General features: G+C 45.8%; 1 protein-coding gene across 8 annotated transcripts in view; it reads right to left on the reverse strand.

The window, feature by feature from the left end:
- Nucleotides 1–4959: 4959 nt before the first annotated feature.
- The window catches only part of eif4g1a (eukaryotic translation initiation factor 4 gamma, 1a), a 61284-nt gene continuing 48499 nt past the window's right edge, over nucleotides 4960–17744 (reverse strand). For 7 of the 8 annotated variants that reach the window (XM_062481659.1, XM_062481665.1, XM_062481662.1 and 4 more), the window contains 2 exons: nucleotides 7600–7740; nucleotides 4960–6417 (listed from right to left, as the gene is read on the reverse strand). In XM_062481659.1, the coding sequence (XP_062337643.1) occupies nucleotides 6236–6417; nucleotides 7600–7740 (323 nt within the window). In that variant the 3' untranslated portion in view covers nucleotides 4960–6235. Of the gene's footprint in view, nucleotides 6418–7599; nucleotides 7741–8201; nucleotides 8231–17744 lie in introns of those variants that run through there. The other variant, XM_062481664.1, reaches the window with a different exon arrangement.

Consider the following 17744-nt stretch of genomic DNA (forward strand, 5'->3'; position numbering starts at 1 on the left):
GCACAAAGTAGTTTTTTGAGATTTATGTAAAATGAACATAGCCGTTTTTCAATTGGTAAAACCTTGTCTAGTGAGCGCTCTTATAACGCTCCTAAGAAGCTCTTAGCGCTTAAGAGCTTCTTAACGAATCTGGGAAACGCGGCCAATGTCTTCTTGCATGGAAACTGTGTTTCATTTTACAACTTCTCACCTCATAAAACACTCATTTGGAACAGTTCCGGGACATCGACATCGGGGCGCGCACACCGACGTCATCACCGTCACAGGAACACCTAGAACGCAGAGACAAGACATACAAGCAACGACACCGTCACAAACCCGGCTCAGTGGTTGCGACAGAACAAAGGGGAACACATGCTAGAGGACTATCTGCTGTGGTAATTTATTAAAGAATACTAATTTAACATAACCAAAGGTGAGGTATGTAAGTCAGTAAATCAGTGGTGTATGTGTGTGAGTGACTCATGATAGTGAGCAGTGTTGAAGGGTGTATTAACAAAAGTCAAAAGGTTGCCACAACGCAAAACAAAAACGTGCTGCGGACAAAAGGAAGGATCCTCTCTCTGCTTCCGACAGCCTTTTAAAGGGGAAGAGACACACTGGCCCAGGTGTATCCACTTAACGGCTGAGGAGGCTGTCACAGCACCTGTAACTGTGGGTATTTCGGCTGTGTCCGGGAGTCTGTTGACTTTTGATCAGCAAAAGGAGCTGTTGCAGCTACAACTCGAACTGGTAAGAGAACGTAGGCTCTCGGGTAGGGGTTGGGGAGGTGATGGTTCCTCTGAGTTTGCTGGGGGTCGATCATCTATGGGCCAAGACGGGTTTGACATTGTGGGCAATTTGCGGCTGCTTCCTAAGTTAGTGAGGGGTATCCGGAGATTTTTTCTCTCTGTTTAAGCGTGTGGCTGATGCTAGGGACTGGCTTGACTCGGAACGCACACTCATGCTGCAGTGTGTGCTTGCTGGAAAAACCCAGGAGGCTTATTCAGCCCTGAGCAGTGCAGAGAGTGAGGACTATAGGGCGGTAAAGTCAGCTGTACTTGGGGCATATGAGTTGGTTCCTGAGGCCTACAGACAGGAGTGGGAGTCGTAACACCCCCACCCATAAAAGGGTTTACCAAAAGAAAACAAACACAGAGTGCAATGACAATGACAATATTCTCTCCCAACCCCACCACAGTGCAACATCACATACGTGACAAGGCATCAGCAATCACATTCTCAGACCCCTTCTTATGACGAGTCTCTAGGTTGAAACCTTGGACCATCATCGCATAAGGCGATGGTTACTGTTGTACATGCGACGTAAAAATACAAGGGGGTTATGATCAGTGAACACTACAATAGGATACGTTGTGGAACCCAAGTAAACCTAAAAAAAACTGCAAGGCTAACAACATGGCCAAGGTCTCCTGCTCGATCGTGGAGTAACGGGACTGGCAACCGGTGAACTTATGGGAAAAATAACAAACGTGATAATCAATTCCGTCAGCACCTTCCTGCAGTAACATGCTCGCATCCACCTACAGCTTGAATGGGGTATCAAAATCTGGGGCAGACAGAACAGGAGAGATACACAACAGAGATTTAATAGTAGTGAATGCATTCTGACACACATCAGACCACACAAATCCTACAGAGGGACTAAGTAAAGCCGTCAAAGGGGCAGCCACTGAAGAGAAGTTTCGGCAGAATCCACGATAGCCATCCCCAAGAATCTGCACAGCTCACGCCTAGTGACTGGCGGAGGAAACACGGCAATAGCAGAGACCTTAGCAGCTACGGGACGTACTTCCCCCCGTCCCACCTGCTTGCCTAGATACATGACCGTGGCCTTCCCAAACTCGCATTTAGCCAAATTCAGGGTCAAATTGGCACCTGCTAAACACCATTGCTAGCGACTTCACATGGTCACACCACGTCGCTCTAAACACCACCAGATCATCCAAATACGCCGAGCAATTTCGAACGCCCGTTAGGACGGCAGTGTTTCCCACACATAGACTAATTTACATTTAGTCATTTAGCAGATGCTCTTATCCAGAGCGACTTACAGTAAGTACAGGGACATTCCCCCCGAAGCAAGTAGGGGAGAGCGGGGTAATGTGAGACATTTTTTACATTTGCTCCCCTCTAGGTGAGCTAAAATGATATATCAGTAACATTTACACATTTCCCATTAATTAAGGATGTTTCCTAGCAATAGAAATGATCAGAAAGTCTTCAGGACAAAGGGCAGTGAAAATATGATTTTAAAAAAAAAGTGGTCTTGTGTCTCACTTTACCCCTAAGCTGGGGTAAAGTGAGACAGACCAGATAAATCATGGGGGTAAACTGATCCACTTACTTTTTCCACTTTAAAACTACCATAACAACACATGTTGTAATAGTTAAAATCCTGACAGCTAGATTGACAACCACACATTCCAAAACTAATATCGGACTAGTAACAGAATCATGGGGATTGGTCAATTAAGCACATTTATTTTAACACTTCTAAAGTAACTCAGAACAAAATTATATACAACATAATATAATTTAAAATGTTTTAATTAACATTCAAATGACAGATAGAACCAGTTAGATTAGAACACAGTCATGGGACCATAATCAGAACCAGCTAGAACAGTCTGGGACTCAGAACACAGGACTAGTCCTGTAGCTCTTCCCAGTGATGTTGCCTCTGGAGTTTGGACAGAGAGATGGCGATGTGCTAGGAAGCTGCCAAACCACTCTACTCCTAAAGAGTAGAGTATTCATTATTATAAGATTTAGCTTTGTGGCAAGATCAGTTGCATTACACTAAAATATGATTAAGACCAAATTTAACTTGTGTTTAATGGTGGGACAGTGTCTCACTTTACCCCACAGCCACTATTTTAGAAAAAACAACATCTCTTAGCAATTCAGGCTAATCTTCAGCTAGCATCAATCACATGGTTTTATATGTTGGAAGTTCAATGACATGTATGATATACGTTTTTCTAGCTGAATCAATTTGTTTTGACACAACAGTTGATTAAGTTCACAGCAAGAAAATTTACTTTTACATGCAAAAAACACATTTTTGTGAAAAAACATACTTACCACAGCACCAGCACCAACTTCACCTTCATGGCAAGGGGGGGAAGGGAGGGGCTTGAAAACATAATGGTCACATGACCACAAATGTGTTCCGTTGCCTAGATACATGGGGTGTCTCACATTACCCAATGTTTCACATTCCCCTGCTCTCCCCTAGGGTGAAGTGCCTTGCCCAAGGACACAACGTCATTTGGCACGGCTGGGAATCGAACTGGCAACCTTCAGATTACTAGCCCGACTCCCTCACCGCTCAGCCATCTGACGGAGCCGGAGTGAATTCCGGCCGACACATATTGCGTTTCGTTATTATTATTTTAGTTTGTTACGCTATTTAAAACACGCAGTGTATTCGTTCAGCTGCATTTCCTTTCCCTGCTCTCTCTCTGTCACTCACGCGTCTCTCTCACATACACACACAGTCACAACGTCAGCACACGTTAGCAACGACTCATAGATACGCCGTTCTAGTAAGACAAACAGCGATATCAGCGAGCCTTCAGCATTAGTACCGTAGCAAAGTCTAGGAAAGTTGAGGCTACTTTTCGCTTGGTACCTACGAACATGTCTTAACCCTTGTGTTATCTTCGGGTCATTCTGACCCATCAGTCATTGTGACCCACCGTCGTATTGCGACAAATTTACCTCATACAAAAACAAAGTGAAGCATTTTCTTTTAACTGTCGGGCTGTCTCAGACCCCCCACATTGGAATGGTTAAAAGAAAATTATTTTTATTTGTTTTTGTATTGGGTAAAATTGGGTAAACACAACGATGGTTCGTTATGAACCTTTGGGTCATGTGACCCGAAGGCAGCACGAGGGTTAATCTGCTAGACAAGTGGGTTCCCCTTCGTTCTTTTGGTGAGCAGTCTAAACCCTACTTACCCGGCGTCATGAAGCCGATAAGCTAAATAGTTATTTAGCACTAGCGTTGCTACCTGCATATACCTACAGCTGGCAGCTGTGCTCCGTTTTGCTACTAGATTCAGACCTAGCCCCTGTAAATTGTAGAGCTAGCTAACTACTAGACTTCTGCTGTGTCGAAATCGCAGGAGCTAACCAGTCGAAGGGCGTACAAAAATACAGGGTGTTGATATTCACAGCCTGGAAACATACCCATCTGCAACTGAGGCAAGCACACCCCACAATTACCCCAGAAATTGTACCCTCTGTAGTTCCCTATTGGAACTGTTTAGTTGAGAATATTTCTTTGAAAAAAGTCTGGATGTTGCCCAAACATACTCATTATTTAACAAAGTTAAATAAGTTTCCTTTAAGATTATCCATAGATACTATCCTGCAAGTCATTACATGAGGTAGTTTAAAAAGGATATACTTTTTAATTGTACCTTCTGTGACTAGCACCCAGAGACAGTGGTTCATCTGTTCTGGCATTGCACTCATGCTTAAAACTCATAACTCAAATCTTTCTAAATTTATAATTGAAAATGTTTACAAGGACTTTGTACTTCGGTTTTTGTCTTAGTTAGGAAAGTAATGTTTAGTTAAGAAAGTCTGGTGCCTTCAGTCTCTTTCACATGGTGGAAGGTATACAGTTTATTATTAATTCAACAACGGTATCGGGTATCGACAGATACACAAAGCCCAGGCATCGGTATCGGGACTGAAAGTCGGATTGGTGCATCTCTAATGAGGATTAGTTAGGATCATGGGCTACTCTCGATTAGTCGAACTAAAATGTTCAGCCGTCTCGAATGCCAACTCGTTCACTAGCTAACAAAGGCTAGTGAACAAAATCTGTTTGAGAAGATTGGCAGGATATGACTGAGAAGTGTGTCACAAAACTAAAGATCAGATGGGATACAAACACAAAACACAGCGCACTCACGTCAGACTCAAACAATACACAAGACCATCCAAGCTTTGCTCGGCAACTTGTAAGTATTTTATTTGCAATGCTCAGTTTCCTTATCTTTTCCAGTTTCCGATGCAAAAAGAAGCAATAATTTCTTAAATAATAAACAAAGCAAAAGTATTTACAAAATTCCAATAAAACAATCATCTAAAGCACCTTTCTGCATCTGGATAACTGCCACTTCTGCTGGACAAAGATACATGGCATTACTTCGGCAATTTCTCTTTATTTCCAAAATAAAACAGACAAAACTTTTTTTCTCATTTTTTCTATATATATTTACAGAATGCTCCTGAAATGTGTTTCCACTTAAGAGTAGAAAAGGCTTTCGGGTCATTTCTGTGTATAATTATTATTTTCTTCCCATCAAGACGATCTCTGTAGGTTTTTCAAGTTTTAATGGTGATCTGTCATTTCGAGTCCTCGATAGGCCTTCTCTCCAAGGGTGGGGAGATTAAGAGCCTCAACAGTCCGTTTGAGTACGAGAGGTAAAATATGCAGAATCCACCATGTCATGGTTGATTACTAGGAGGTGGAAGGAGGGATGGCTTTAAGGAAGCATAATAGACCACCCCCTAGTAGTCTTCAGTCCAAGGTCACAATCCTCAGGGGTTCTATTCTTTCAGGTCCCCTCTGTAGTAAACGACAAAGGAGTATACAATCTCCTACGTTCTGCAAAAAAAATACTATTCACCGTTTTTGTTTGTTGATGAAATCAGCAACATATTCATGAGAACCCTCCTATCATATCATCAATAGAAACACACGTCAACCATGCTGCACACTCCAATAAGAAAAAAAAACCCAGACAAGACATGAGCTCTGTTCTATCGGACATCATGCGCAACTGGCATGATACCCTGTCCTGGGAACATGCTACATGACACAGCTTGTGTCATATAGTATGTTGCATAATATAATTAATCTAGAACCATAAAAAGAGCAGCGTGTTGGTTTGTATTGTTTTCAAGAAGTTGACATTTACGCAATGACGTTTTAACGCATAGTTATAAAGCAATCCTGCTGAATAATTTTCAGGTTTATTTAATTCGGTGGACACTTGCCTATAATAAGCAAACGTGAAGAGATGAAGCAATAGAGAGGGAAGAAGCGAACGAGGAGGAGAGAAATTGTTTTTTCATGGTTCTACTCCCTCAAAATTATCTTCCTCATTGAGGATCAAATGAGTCCGCCTCTCAGGCATTAGAGTCCTCTTCTCTCTACCCCTTACAATGTCCCCCCCTTGCTGTAGCGGCGAAGTCTCTCAGCTTAGTCCTTAGTCCTTGTCAGATTCCTCCTCTGCCTCACGGAGCCAGGTGAAGAAGGCAGTGACGGACTTGAGGGCAACACCCTTGCCAGTCTGCTCGGCAGGGTCCTTGCTGGACTCCCACTTGTAGAAGGCCTCCTCTTTGATCACATCCTCGTCGTACAGCGTGTCAAAGAACATCCGTAGGAGGTCTGGAGAGAGATGGGAGGGAGTGAGAGAAAAAGAAAGATAGATGTAGGTCAATTAGAGGAAACTCATTCCAACACCTACTCTCAGCTAGGGGTGGGCGGTATGCCGGTATGGCGTTGTGCCATGATATGGATTTTGCATATCATGGATATCACGATTTATTAATAAATGTATTAAGTAAAGTGTTTCTGTTGGTATAAAATAGTCAAGTCAAGTGATACAGCCTAGTGGGCTAGTTTAAAGTCAACAAACAAGCTAGCGCAACTCCAGAGGAAGGAAACATTCATTGGAGTAAACTGGTTTTGTTGGCAAGTGTAAGCAAGCTTTAATGATGTCTGAAAATAACACCAGTGGGGTTGATTTGGCGGACGAAGGAGAATTGGTAAAAAAGGGGGGCCTCTTCTGTCGTTTGGAAATCGGGCTAGTAATCTGAAGGTTGCCAGTTCGATTCCCGGCTGTGCAAAATGAAGTTGTGTCCTTGGGCAAGGCACTTCACCCTACTTGCCTCGGGGGAATGTCTCTGTACTTACTGTAAGTCGCTCTGGATAAGAGCGTCTGCTAAATGACTAAATGTAAATGTAATGTAGTTATCCGACATCGACCAACCAACAGTAGCCTACTCTAAGTTGTGTCGTCGAATTGTGCTAGCCAAATTCGGAAACACTATCAATCTTTTCATGCCATGCATGTGCGCAAATATGAACATCTACCAGAATGCGTTTAACAAATCCAATGCCAGGTTGGTTAGAATTGTGAAATGTTTATTGTAGGCCAACAGAATCGAATACTCAGCCACGTAATAATTGTTTATTTCTTGTTCTTGCGATCCCATAAACATAGGCTACTGTTGAACGCTTAAGTCGCTCTTCCGTGGCAAAGCACTGCAAAAGGAAGGAAATTCAACTCATGCAACACACCGGAGTTACCCAATCCAAATCCGTCCGAGTGCGGTAGATTAGCCGCTGCGGTGCGGATTGCATTGTCATGACATTTTAGGAATAACTAATATATTGTGATATATACCGTTACCGTCAGTGCTTACGAATAATATATAATATATATACCGTGATAAACATTTTGGGCCATTAAGCCCAGCCCTACTCTCAGCTTGAATGTCAGAAAACATTTAAAGTGACAAATGAAGCACAAACGTACGCTTCCAATACAAACAAATGTGTACTCACTAGCTGGTTGCTCCATGTGTACCATAAGGGCCTGCAGGGCGTACAGAGCCTGCAGCTCCTTCTGCTCGTCGCTCAGGTACCTCTGCAGCAGTGAAGCCCTCTGGGTAATCTGTGACACATCCACCTTATATGGGTTTTCGCCTGAATGGAAGGAAGGACACAAACAGGATCAGCGGACCTGCCCATATTAAGCTTTGACAACAAGGCAGTGAACACTCGTTTAAAAAAAGTAAAATGCATATTGGCGTAGGTCAGAGAAGACTATAGGGGAAGAAGATAAACCTTGACTACATCCGCTACCTCTGCTATTAGCAGAGGCAGGATTACCCATTAGGCAAAGTAGGCAACCACCTGGGGCCCCCAGCTGCCAGGGGTGCCCTTGAAAGACTCCATAAAAATACTGTATGATCAATAATAACTGTAATAAATATAGCTGCAAGCAGCGATGCGGGTTCCTCCATAAAATGGCTAAATATTATAAACATGTACACTGTAGAAGATTGAGAGTTGGACAACAAGAGAGCAAAACTACTTCATGTTTGGCCAACAACAATAGGCTGAATGGGGATTTGAACTCATGACCATGAGGTTACTAGTCAGTCTCTCTATCCTCTCTGCTACACACCAACTGCTGAGATCGTATGAATAGAACGGGCAGAGCTAGTCTAGTCTATTAGCTTTGGTCAGCTTTGGGACAAATGTTACGAAACGGTTGACATTAACCCTTGTGTTCTCCTCGGGTCGTTCTGACCCATCAGTCATTGTGACCCACCGTGACCCACCGTGACCCACCGTCGTATTGCGACTTTACCGCATACAAAAACAAAGTGAAGCATTTTCTTTTAACCGTCGGGCTGTCTCAGACCCCCCACATTGCGAATGTTAAAAGAAAAGTATTTTTATTTGTTTTTGTATCGGGTAAAATTGGGTAAACACAATGATGGTTCGTTATGAACCTTTGGGTCATGTGACCCGAAGGCAGCACGAGGGTTAAGGTGAAATTGCATGAAATTGCGCATGGTATTTCAGAATGATGTCATCCTGTTTAACTAAACAGATAATCAAAATTATGACTGAATTATGAGATTGTGGCTGGATTCGAACCTACAACCTTATACTTTGCAGATCGCTGTCCCAGCCCATTGAGCTACTTTCAGTGATGAATATTGCTAGTAATCAGAAGGTCGCTGGTTCGTTTCCCTGGCCGTGTCAAATGACGTTGTGTCCTTGGGTAAAGGCACTTCACCCTACTTGCCTCGGGGGAATGTCCCTGTACTTACTGTAAGTCGCTCTGGATGAGAGCGTTTTTTTTTTAAGAGATCGATTTTGAAGGTTTTTGCAAAATGTCGCTGTACAGGAAAATCCATCATGGCGGACCTTATGGGTCCTTTTTTGTTCCCCATGAGAAATAAGGTAAGTATACCAATCTTCTGGCATTTTGGAGTAATGGGGCGCTGGGGAAATCACGTAGACTTTGGGCGTGGCTTATAGCGCCACCTATGGGCGCACATGGGCCACTAGCCGTGTGGGAGTAGTGAGTGACCTGTTGTATCATTGGGCCAAATTTGAAAAATCGGGTGAGACTTTTTGAGCTATTGAACCATTTAGCGGAGAAGAGGAAAAATAATAAGAATACTAACAAAAACAATAGGTTTCCTCCTACCGGAAGAACCCTAATATTACAAATTGTTTAAAAGTTATAACCTTCCCCAAAAGTATCAACAAAGATACCAACAGAGCGTTTATTGGGTGTGCTCACACCTTCGGCGAGCACAACCTTTGTTCTGTCACATATATATTATTTATAATTTTTATTAATTTTACCCCCCTAAGGATCCCTCAATATTTGCGCTACATAGACAACACCTGTGTCAAAAGGTTCGTCTTGGTCACGATTGCGTTGCTTCTATTGGGATTTACGATCCGTTGCACTGTTTAGGTTTGAATTAAGTTTTTGTGGCAAAAAGTGTCTTTTGTCGGCAAAGGAAATCAGTGCAAGCCTAACGTCACAACGTCAGCACACGTTAGCAACGACTCATATACGACATGCATAGATGTAGGCCTACTAGTAAGACTGTTGCGCACAGTACTGGCAGCATCATACCTAAGCAATTCAAGACTTCCATGTACAGTAAGTAATGTCACATTAAATAATATATTTAAACTCAAGCTTGTTTGGTCTGTCGCTGTTTTCAATGCCACAGCCTAAACTTGATGTCAAAATAAACGTTTTTCATTTCCGGCGCATTCAAACACTCCCCACAGTGAATTTTGGCTACAAACAGCAGCTAGGCTAACTAGCTTGCTCGTAGCACAATTTACCGAGGTCAGCTTCTCCACCGTGCAGGGATCTAGACTGAGATCAAATGGTCGCATTTGGCATTGTTACTGACAATGATCGCTTCCAGCAAACTTCTTTTGAATTAGCCATTCCCCTCTAAATAAATGTCAAGCTTATTTACGTTTTTTTGGGGGGCATATTTTCAGTTAGCAGATGGTACTGTTTCAATCATCTACTGCCGGTGACAATGTTGTTACTTAGATAGCTTGTTTCAAAGAGGGTTCTTCATGAATTAATGCAATATGAGTGGGCTAAATGCTTGAAAATGTCACTAGAAGGGAAAAACTTGGTGACGAAAAAGGTGACGTTTAAGTCATAGAGGTTAGGACCATTTTGTTTACACCGGATAGCCCAATATCTTCGTTTGATACAACTTTTCAACTGAGGCTGCTATAGCTTATCACTATTCCCTCTTGCAGGCGGGGAAATGAGAAGACAACCGTTTTATTCTACAATTCACTTTTTTGTATTTTGAATTGTAAACGAGCTAGGGCTGCAACAACGAATCGATTAAAATCGATTATTAAAAGCGTTGGCAACGAATTTCATTATCGATTCGTTGTGTCGCACGATTATTACGCCACTCAATATGTCGCGGAGATGTTTGAGTATTAAAAAAAAGTTTAGTTGAGCGCGGAGCGGAGGAGAGACGTTGAGCGCGGAGCCATCGGAGAGATGTTGTTGAGTAACGTTGTTCTGAAACACATGGCGGAGGCAGAGAAATCAGTACGACCCAAGTCATCCAAGGTGTGGGAGAATTTCACACTAAATACATCGAAACAGTGTGTTAATTGACGGAGGTGAAGTTCGTTTCATATTCGACATTCGTCTCACATTCGGAAGACGCTACTTTGCAGCATCGTGTTAGGGACCGGGTGAAAACAACCCATACCATTTTGAAAAATGTAGACTTTTATAATATAAAACCTCAGACACCAGAGTATCTTAACAATGTCTGGTATACTTCCACAGCCTTTACTTTTTTAATGAAGTTTCAAATAAAATGATAGAAAATCACTAATCTTTGAAAATAGCTTAATCCTCGCAAATCTTAACTTTTTCAAAATTGTGTAAAAAAATCTTAAATATACACCAGATTATTCTAATAAAGTCTGGCCTACTTCCACAACCTTTCAATTTTCAATAAAGTTTTAAACAAAACTCAAATAAATTGCTCATCTTGGAAAATGGCATTAAATCCACGCTAATATTAAGAACGTTTTCAAAATTGTAGCACTGTGAATTTGCACTGTCAGTTCTGTTTTTGAATAAAGGGTTGGAAATTAATTACATTTACATTTAGTCATTTAGCAGACGCTCTTATCCAGAGCGACTTACAGTAAGTACAGGGACATTCTCCCCGAGGCAAGTAGGGTGAAGTGCCTTGCCCAAGGACACAACGTCATTTTGCACGGCCGGGAATCGAACTGGCAACCTTCAGATTACTAGCCCGATTCCCTAACCGCTCAGTCACCTGACTCCCCCGTAAATTAATGCTTTTTTGTTTTTGTTTTTTTATCCGATTCATCGATTAATCGAAAAAAGAATCGTCAGATTAATCGATTATTAAAATAAGCGTTAGTTGCAGCCCTAAAATGAGCAGCAACACATGTATGCTTTTAAATCTATGCAATCTTCATAAATAATAAGTAGACATTTTTATATAAAATATACAAAACTATCAGTTGTAAAACTGTTATTAAACGGACCCATCTGCAACCGACTCAAGCAAGCACACCCTACAATTTCCACAGAAATTGTACCCTCTAGTTCTATTTGTATCAACGCAGGCTTCCCCTCCCACCCGATACTACTGTGGACTATTCCATCGATTGCAGCAACTGCGCAGCAAAGCACGTCATATCAGTTGGTTAATGAGACAGCAGAAGAGTGAACTGAATGCAAAAAACAATTTGCTAAATGAAACGCAACTCCCCGAGCGGAACACAAATGAGAAAGACAAAAGAGGAGAGTAAACAAGTAGTTGCCAAACTGAAACTACAGACGGAAACGTCATTTTTCTCCACTGGTATCTAATGATGCGGCAGCTAGTGATGCTCAGTGATGCTCAGTGAAGTTTGGCTAGCAACAGCAGCTAGGCTAGCTTGCTCGTAGCACAATTTACCGGGGTCAGCTTCTCCACGCAGGGCTCTAGACTGAGACCAAATTTGGCATTGTTACTGACAATGATCGCTTCCAGCAAACTTTTTTTTAATTAGCCATTTCCCCCTTTGCGTGTCCTGATGATCCTGGAAGCTATGTTGTCGGGGGCTTTATGCCCCTGGTAGGGTCACCCAAGGCAAACAGGTTCCAGGCGAAGGATCAGACAAAGCGTGGCTCAAAAACTACCATGAAGAAAAATAACAATGGTTCTCAGTTGCCCCTGCCCGGAAGCGGGTCACCGGGGTCCCCCCCTGGAGCCAGGCCCGGGGGTGGGGCTCGATGGCGAGCGCCTGGTGGCCGGGCCTTTTCCCATGGGGCCCCCTTCCAGTGGGCTCACCATCCGCAGGAGGGGTCATGGGGGTCGGGTGCAGTGCGAGACGGGCGGCGGCCGAAGGCGGGGGCCTTGGCGGTCCGATCCTCGGCTGCAGAAGCTAGCTCTAGGGACGTGGAACGTCACCTCGCTGGCGGGAAAGGAGCCGGAGCTGGTGCGCAAGGTAGAGAAGTTCCGGCTAGATATAGTCGGCCTCGCCTCGACGCACAGCATCGGCTCCGGAACCAGTCTCCTTGAGAGGGGCTGGACTCTCTTCCACTCTGGAGTTGCCCTCGGTGAGAGGCGTCGAGCTGGGGTGGGAATACTTGTTTCCCCTCGGTTCGGCGCCTGTACGTTGGGGTTCACCCCGGTGGACGAGAGGGTAGCCTCCCTCCGCCTTCGGGTGGGGGGACGGGTCCTCACTGTTGTTTGTGCTTATGCACCAAATGGCAGTGCAGAGTACCCACCCTTTTTGGAGTCTCTGGGAGGGGTGCTGGAAAGCGCTCCTCCCGGAGATTCCCTCATCCTCCTGGGGGACTTCAATGCTCATGTGGGCAATGACAGTGAGACCTGGAGGGGCGTGATTGGGAGGAACGGCCCCCCCAATCTGAACCCGAGCGGTGTTTTGTTGTTGGACTTCTGTGCTAGACACGGCTTGTCCATAACGAACACCATGTTCAAGCATAAGGGTGTCCATATGTGCACTTGGCACCAGGACACCCGAGGTCTCAGTTCGATGATAGACTTTGTAGTCGTGTCGTCGGATCTGAGGCCGAATGTCTTGGACACTCGGGTGAGGAGAGGGGCGGAGCTGTCAACTGATCACCACCTGGTGGTGAGTTGGCTACGATGGTGGGGGAAGACGCCGGTCAGGCCTGGCAGGCCCAAACGTAATGTGAGGGTCTGCTGGGAACGGCTGGCAGAATCCCCTGTCAGAAGGAGCTTCAACTCCCACCTCCGGGAGAGCTTCGACCATGTCTCGGGGGAGGCCGGGGACATTGAGTCCGAATGGGCCATGTTCCGGGCCTCCATTGTTGAGGCGGCTGACCGGAGCTGCGGACGCAAGGCGGTCGGTGCATGTCGCGGCGGTAACCCTCGGACTCGGTGGTGGACGCCGGAGGTGAGGGAAGCCGTCAAGCTGAAGAAGGCCTATCGGACTTTGTTGGCTGGTAGGACTCCAGAGGCAGCTGATGTGTACCGGCAGGCCAAGCGGAATGCGGCTTTGGCGGTCGCGGAGGCAAAAACCTGGGCGTGGGAGGAGTTCGGCGAGGCCATGGAGAATGACTTCCGAACGGCTTCGAAAAGGTTCTGGACCACCATCCGGCGACTCAGGAGGGGGAAGCAGTGCACTGTCAACGCTGTATATGGTGGGGATGGTGCGCTGCTGACCTCGATGGGGGACGTCCTGGATCGGTGGAAGGAATACTTTGAAGACCTCCTTAATCCCACCAACACACGTTCCGACGTGGAGGCAGAGTCTGGGGACATTGGGGGGGGCCCTTCTATCTCTGGGGCTGAGGTCGCCGAGGTGGTTGAAAAGCTCCGCGGTGGCAAGGCCCCTGGGGTGGATGAGGTCCGCCCGGAGTTCCTTAAGGCTCTGGATGTTGTAGGGCTGTCTTGGTTGGCACGACTCTGCAACATCGCGTGGACATCAGGGACAGTGCCTCTGGACTGGCAGACCGGGGTGGTGGTTCCCCTCTTTAAAAAGGGGGACCGGAGGGTGTGCTCCAACTTTAGGGGGATCACACTCCTCAGCCTTCCTGGGAAAGTCTATTCAGGGGTGCTGGAGAGGAGGGTCCGTCGGATTGTCGAACCTTGGATTCAGGAGGAGCAATGTGGTTTTCGTCCTGGCCGTGGAACTGTGGACCAGCTCTATACCCTCGGCAGGGTTCTGGAGGGTGCATGGGAGTTCGCCCAACCAGTCTACACATGTTTTGTGGATTTGGAAAAGGCGTTCGACCGTGTCCCTCGGGGGCTCATGTGGGGGGTGCTCCGGGAGTACGGGGTACCGGACTCCCTGATCGGGGCTGTTCGGTCCCTGTACGACCGGTGCCAGAGTTTGGTCCGCATTGCCGGTAGTAAGTCGAACTTGTTCCCGGTGAGGGTTGGACTCCGCCAGGGCTGCCCTTTGTCACCGATTCTGTTCATAACTTATATGGACAGAATTTCTAGGCGCAGCCAGGGCGTTGAGGGGGTCCGGTTTGGGGACCTCAGGATCGGGTCGCTGCTTTTTGCGGATGATGTGGTCCTGTTGGCTTCATCGGGCCGTGACCTCCAGCTCTCACTGGAGCGGTTCGCAACCGAATGCGAAGCGGCTGGGATGGGAATCAGCACCTCCAAATCTGAGGCCATGGTTATCGACCGGAAAAAGGTGGAGTGCAATCTCCGGGTCGGGGAGGAGATCTTGTCCCAAGCGGAGGAGTTCAAGTATCTCGGGGTCTTGTTCACGAGTGAGGGAAGGATGGAGCGCGAGATCGACAGGCGGATCGGTGCGGCGTCCGCAGTGATGCGGGCTCTGCATCAGTCCGTTGTGGTGAAGAAGGAGCTGAGTCGAAAGGCGAAGCTCTCTATTTACCAGTCGATCTACATTCCTACCCTCACCTATGGTCACGAACTGTGGGTAGTGACCGAAAGAACGAGATCGCGAATACAAGCGTCCGAAATGAGTTCTCCGCAGGGTGTCCGGGCTCTCCCTTAGAGATAGGGTGAGAAGCTCGGTCATCCGGGAGGGGCTCAGAGTAGAACCGCTGCTCCTCCGCGTCGAGAGGGGCCAGTTGAGGTGGCTCGGGCATCTGATAAGGATGCCTCCTGGACGCCTCCCTGGTGAGGTGTTCTGGGCACGTCCCACTGGGAAGAGGCCCCGGGGAAGACCCAGGACACGCTGGAGGGACTATGTCTCTCGGCTGGCCTGGGAACGCCTCGGGGTCCCCCAGGAAGAGCTGGTGGAAGTGGCCGGGGAGAGGAAAGTCTGGGCCTCCCTGCTTAGGTTGCTGCCCCCGCGACCCGACCCCCGGACAAGCGAAAGATGATGGATGGATGGATGGCATTTCCCCCTAAATAAATGTCAAGCTTATTTACGTTTTTGGGGGGCATATACTCAGTTAACAGATGGTACTGTTTTAATTGCGATTCCATCTGAAATACTGCCGGTGATAATGTTGTTACAATACCTTGTTTCAAAGGGGGTTCTTAATGAATTAATGCAGAGCTTCCAACTCTCACGGTTTCGCCGTGTGACCCACGCATTTCAACCATATCTCACGCTCTCACGACACACATTGTATATCTCACGCTGAAAAGGCAACGCCAAACAAGTAGCCAAGCTAACGTTGTAAACAGTAACGGACGAGGCGCAGGTTAAAGATCCTGTAAAGTGGAATTAAAAACGAGTTTCAAGTTCACCACACCACAGAAGGAGAAATGTGTTATTAACTACCCATCCAAATTCGAATGAAAAAAAACACCGACAAGTATGTTCAATTAGGCTTTGAAATCGTAAGAAAATCAGCAGTCTTCTCGGTTCCAGGCTGGGGGGGCGTGTCGCCTGAAGGAGCTGAAGCTCGGCCCCCTCGCTGGGAGGCGCCGCCTCTCTCAAGTAAGCTACCTACGACCCAGATAATGGACGCTACGTCAAGCCGAACAAAACAGTATAGAATTAGAATGTATTTGTTCAATGAGTGAAACATACAGATGCATATAAATGAAATATTCCCCTGTGCTGTAAAACAGGAGTAAACATTTACAGCAGACAGTGAGCTCTCCAACTACTTCTAACACATTAGCTACCATTTCACCAAAATACCATCATTCTACACCGAGTAGCCTAATATCAAGTTAGCGGTTTGCACTAATTATAGCAGAGATACCTCTGGAAAAGTTATGTAGTATAATTATAACAAGCACACAGAACTGAGTGATGAACTGCTGGCGGTGGTGGATGGTCCAGGTGCGACCGGAGGATGAACGGCCGGCGGGGCGATGCTCAGTACGGCGATGCTCGGTACGGCTCCGCGCTGCAAGAGAAGCCGTGTGTTGGTGAACCCCGTCTGTCTCTGGTGTTAAAACTGTCCGCCGTGAAATGGTCAGTGGCGCAGAGGCGGCTGTTGGAGTTTATCCGAAGCTTTCCATGAGCGTGGCTCTTCACAAAATCTATCAACCTATTTTTCCTTTCATTATCAACAGGGAAGTTAAATGGCGTTGCAGCGCAGCTGAAGTTCTTGAGATGCAATTGTGGGTGGTGGGAGACATCCTGAAGCTAGCTAGCTAGCTGATGTAAGCTACAATAACAGTACAGCAGGAGGAGCTATTCAGTGATCTGACGTAGATGGGGCGAAATGACGTGGATAGGGCATTTTTTGGCTCCGCCCATTAAAACCTGATCTGAAACGGAAGAGAAACTGTTCTTCGGTCTAACTCCACATTTCAGTGCAACAACGTTTTAGCGCTTTGCACATGCTTTCAGGAACTAATTTCACACGTATATAATGTACTTAGAAGCAAAACATTGAATTTACTTTACAGGATCTTTAACGGAGTGAAGCATCATTGACACGCAAACAGCCTGCTTGAAAATATCACTAGAAGGGAAAAACTTAAGGTGAGTCATTGAGGTTAGGACCGTTTTACACCGTATTGCCCTTTATCTTTGTTTGTTCCAACTTTTCAACTGAGGCTGCTATAGCTTATCAATATTCCCTCTTGCAGGGGAAATGAAAAGACAACCGTTTCATTCTCCACTTCACTCTTTGTATTTAGAAGCAGCAACAAATGTATGATTTAAAATCTATGCAATCTTCATAAATAGTAAGTATGCATTTTTATATAAAATACACAGAAATATCAGTTGTAAAAATTACAGTTAATAAACGGACCCATCTGCAACCGACGCTAGCAAGCACTCCCTACAATTTCCCCAGAAATTATTATATGGATTGAAAAGAGTGAGAATAGGAGTTATGGGGCCCCAAGCCTGTCTTTGCCTGGGGCCCCCAAATCACTAAATCCGCCACTGGCTATTAGGGTTGTCAACAAAAAAAAAAGAATTGCTCGCAGTGAATTTGTGCTTGCTCAGCTGATTTATGCTTGTGCAAGTCTACATGACTACATGCAATCACACGCACAGGGACATCCTTGTACCTTTATTGACAGCTTCCGTTACAGGAAGCATGAAGTGATAATATAGGCTACTAGACCAGACAGTGGATGGAACAATGGTGGCAACACCTGAAGATTTACATGTAGGCCTAACCAGTGTGCGAAATACAGGGGGTCCAGGGGGGCTCGACCCCCCCGATTAACCCATGAGCCCCCCTTAAAGCCTCAAAAGCAAAA

The sequence above is a fragment of the Osmerus eperlanus genome, chromosome 16 (assembly GCF_963692335.1).
Source record: "Osmerus eperlanus chromosome 16, fOsmEpe2.1, whole genome shotgun sequence".
NCBI classification, from domain to species: Eukaryota; Metazoa; Chordata; class Actinopteri; order Osmeriformes; family Osmeridae; genus Osmerus; species Osmerus eperlanus.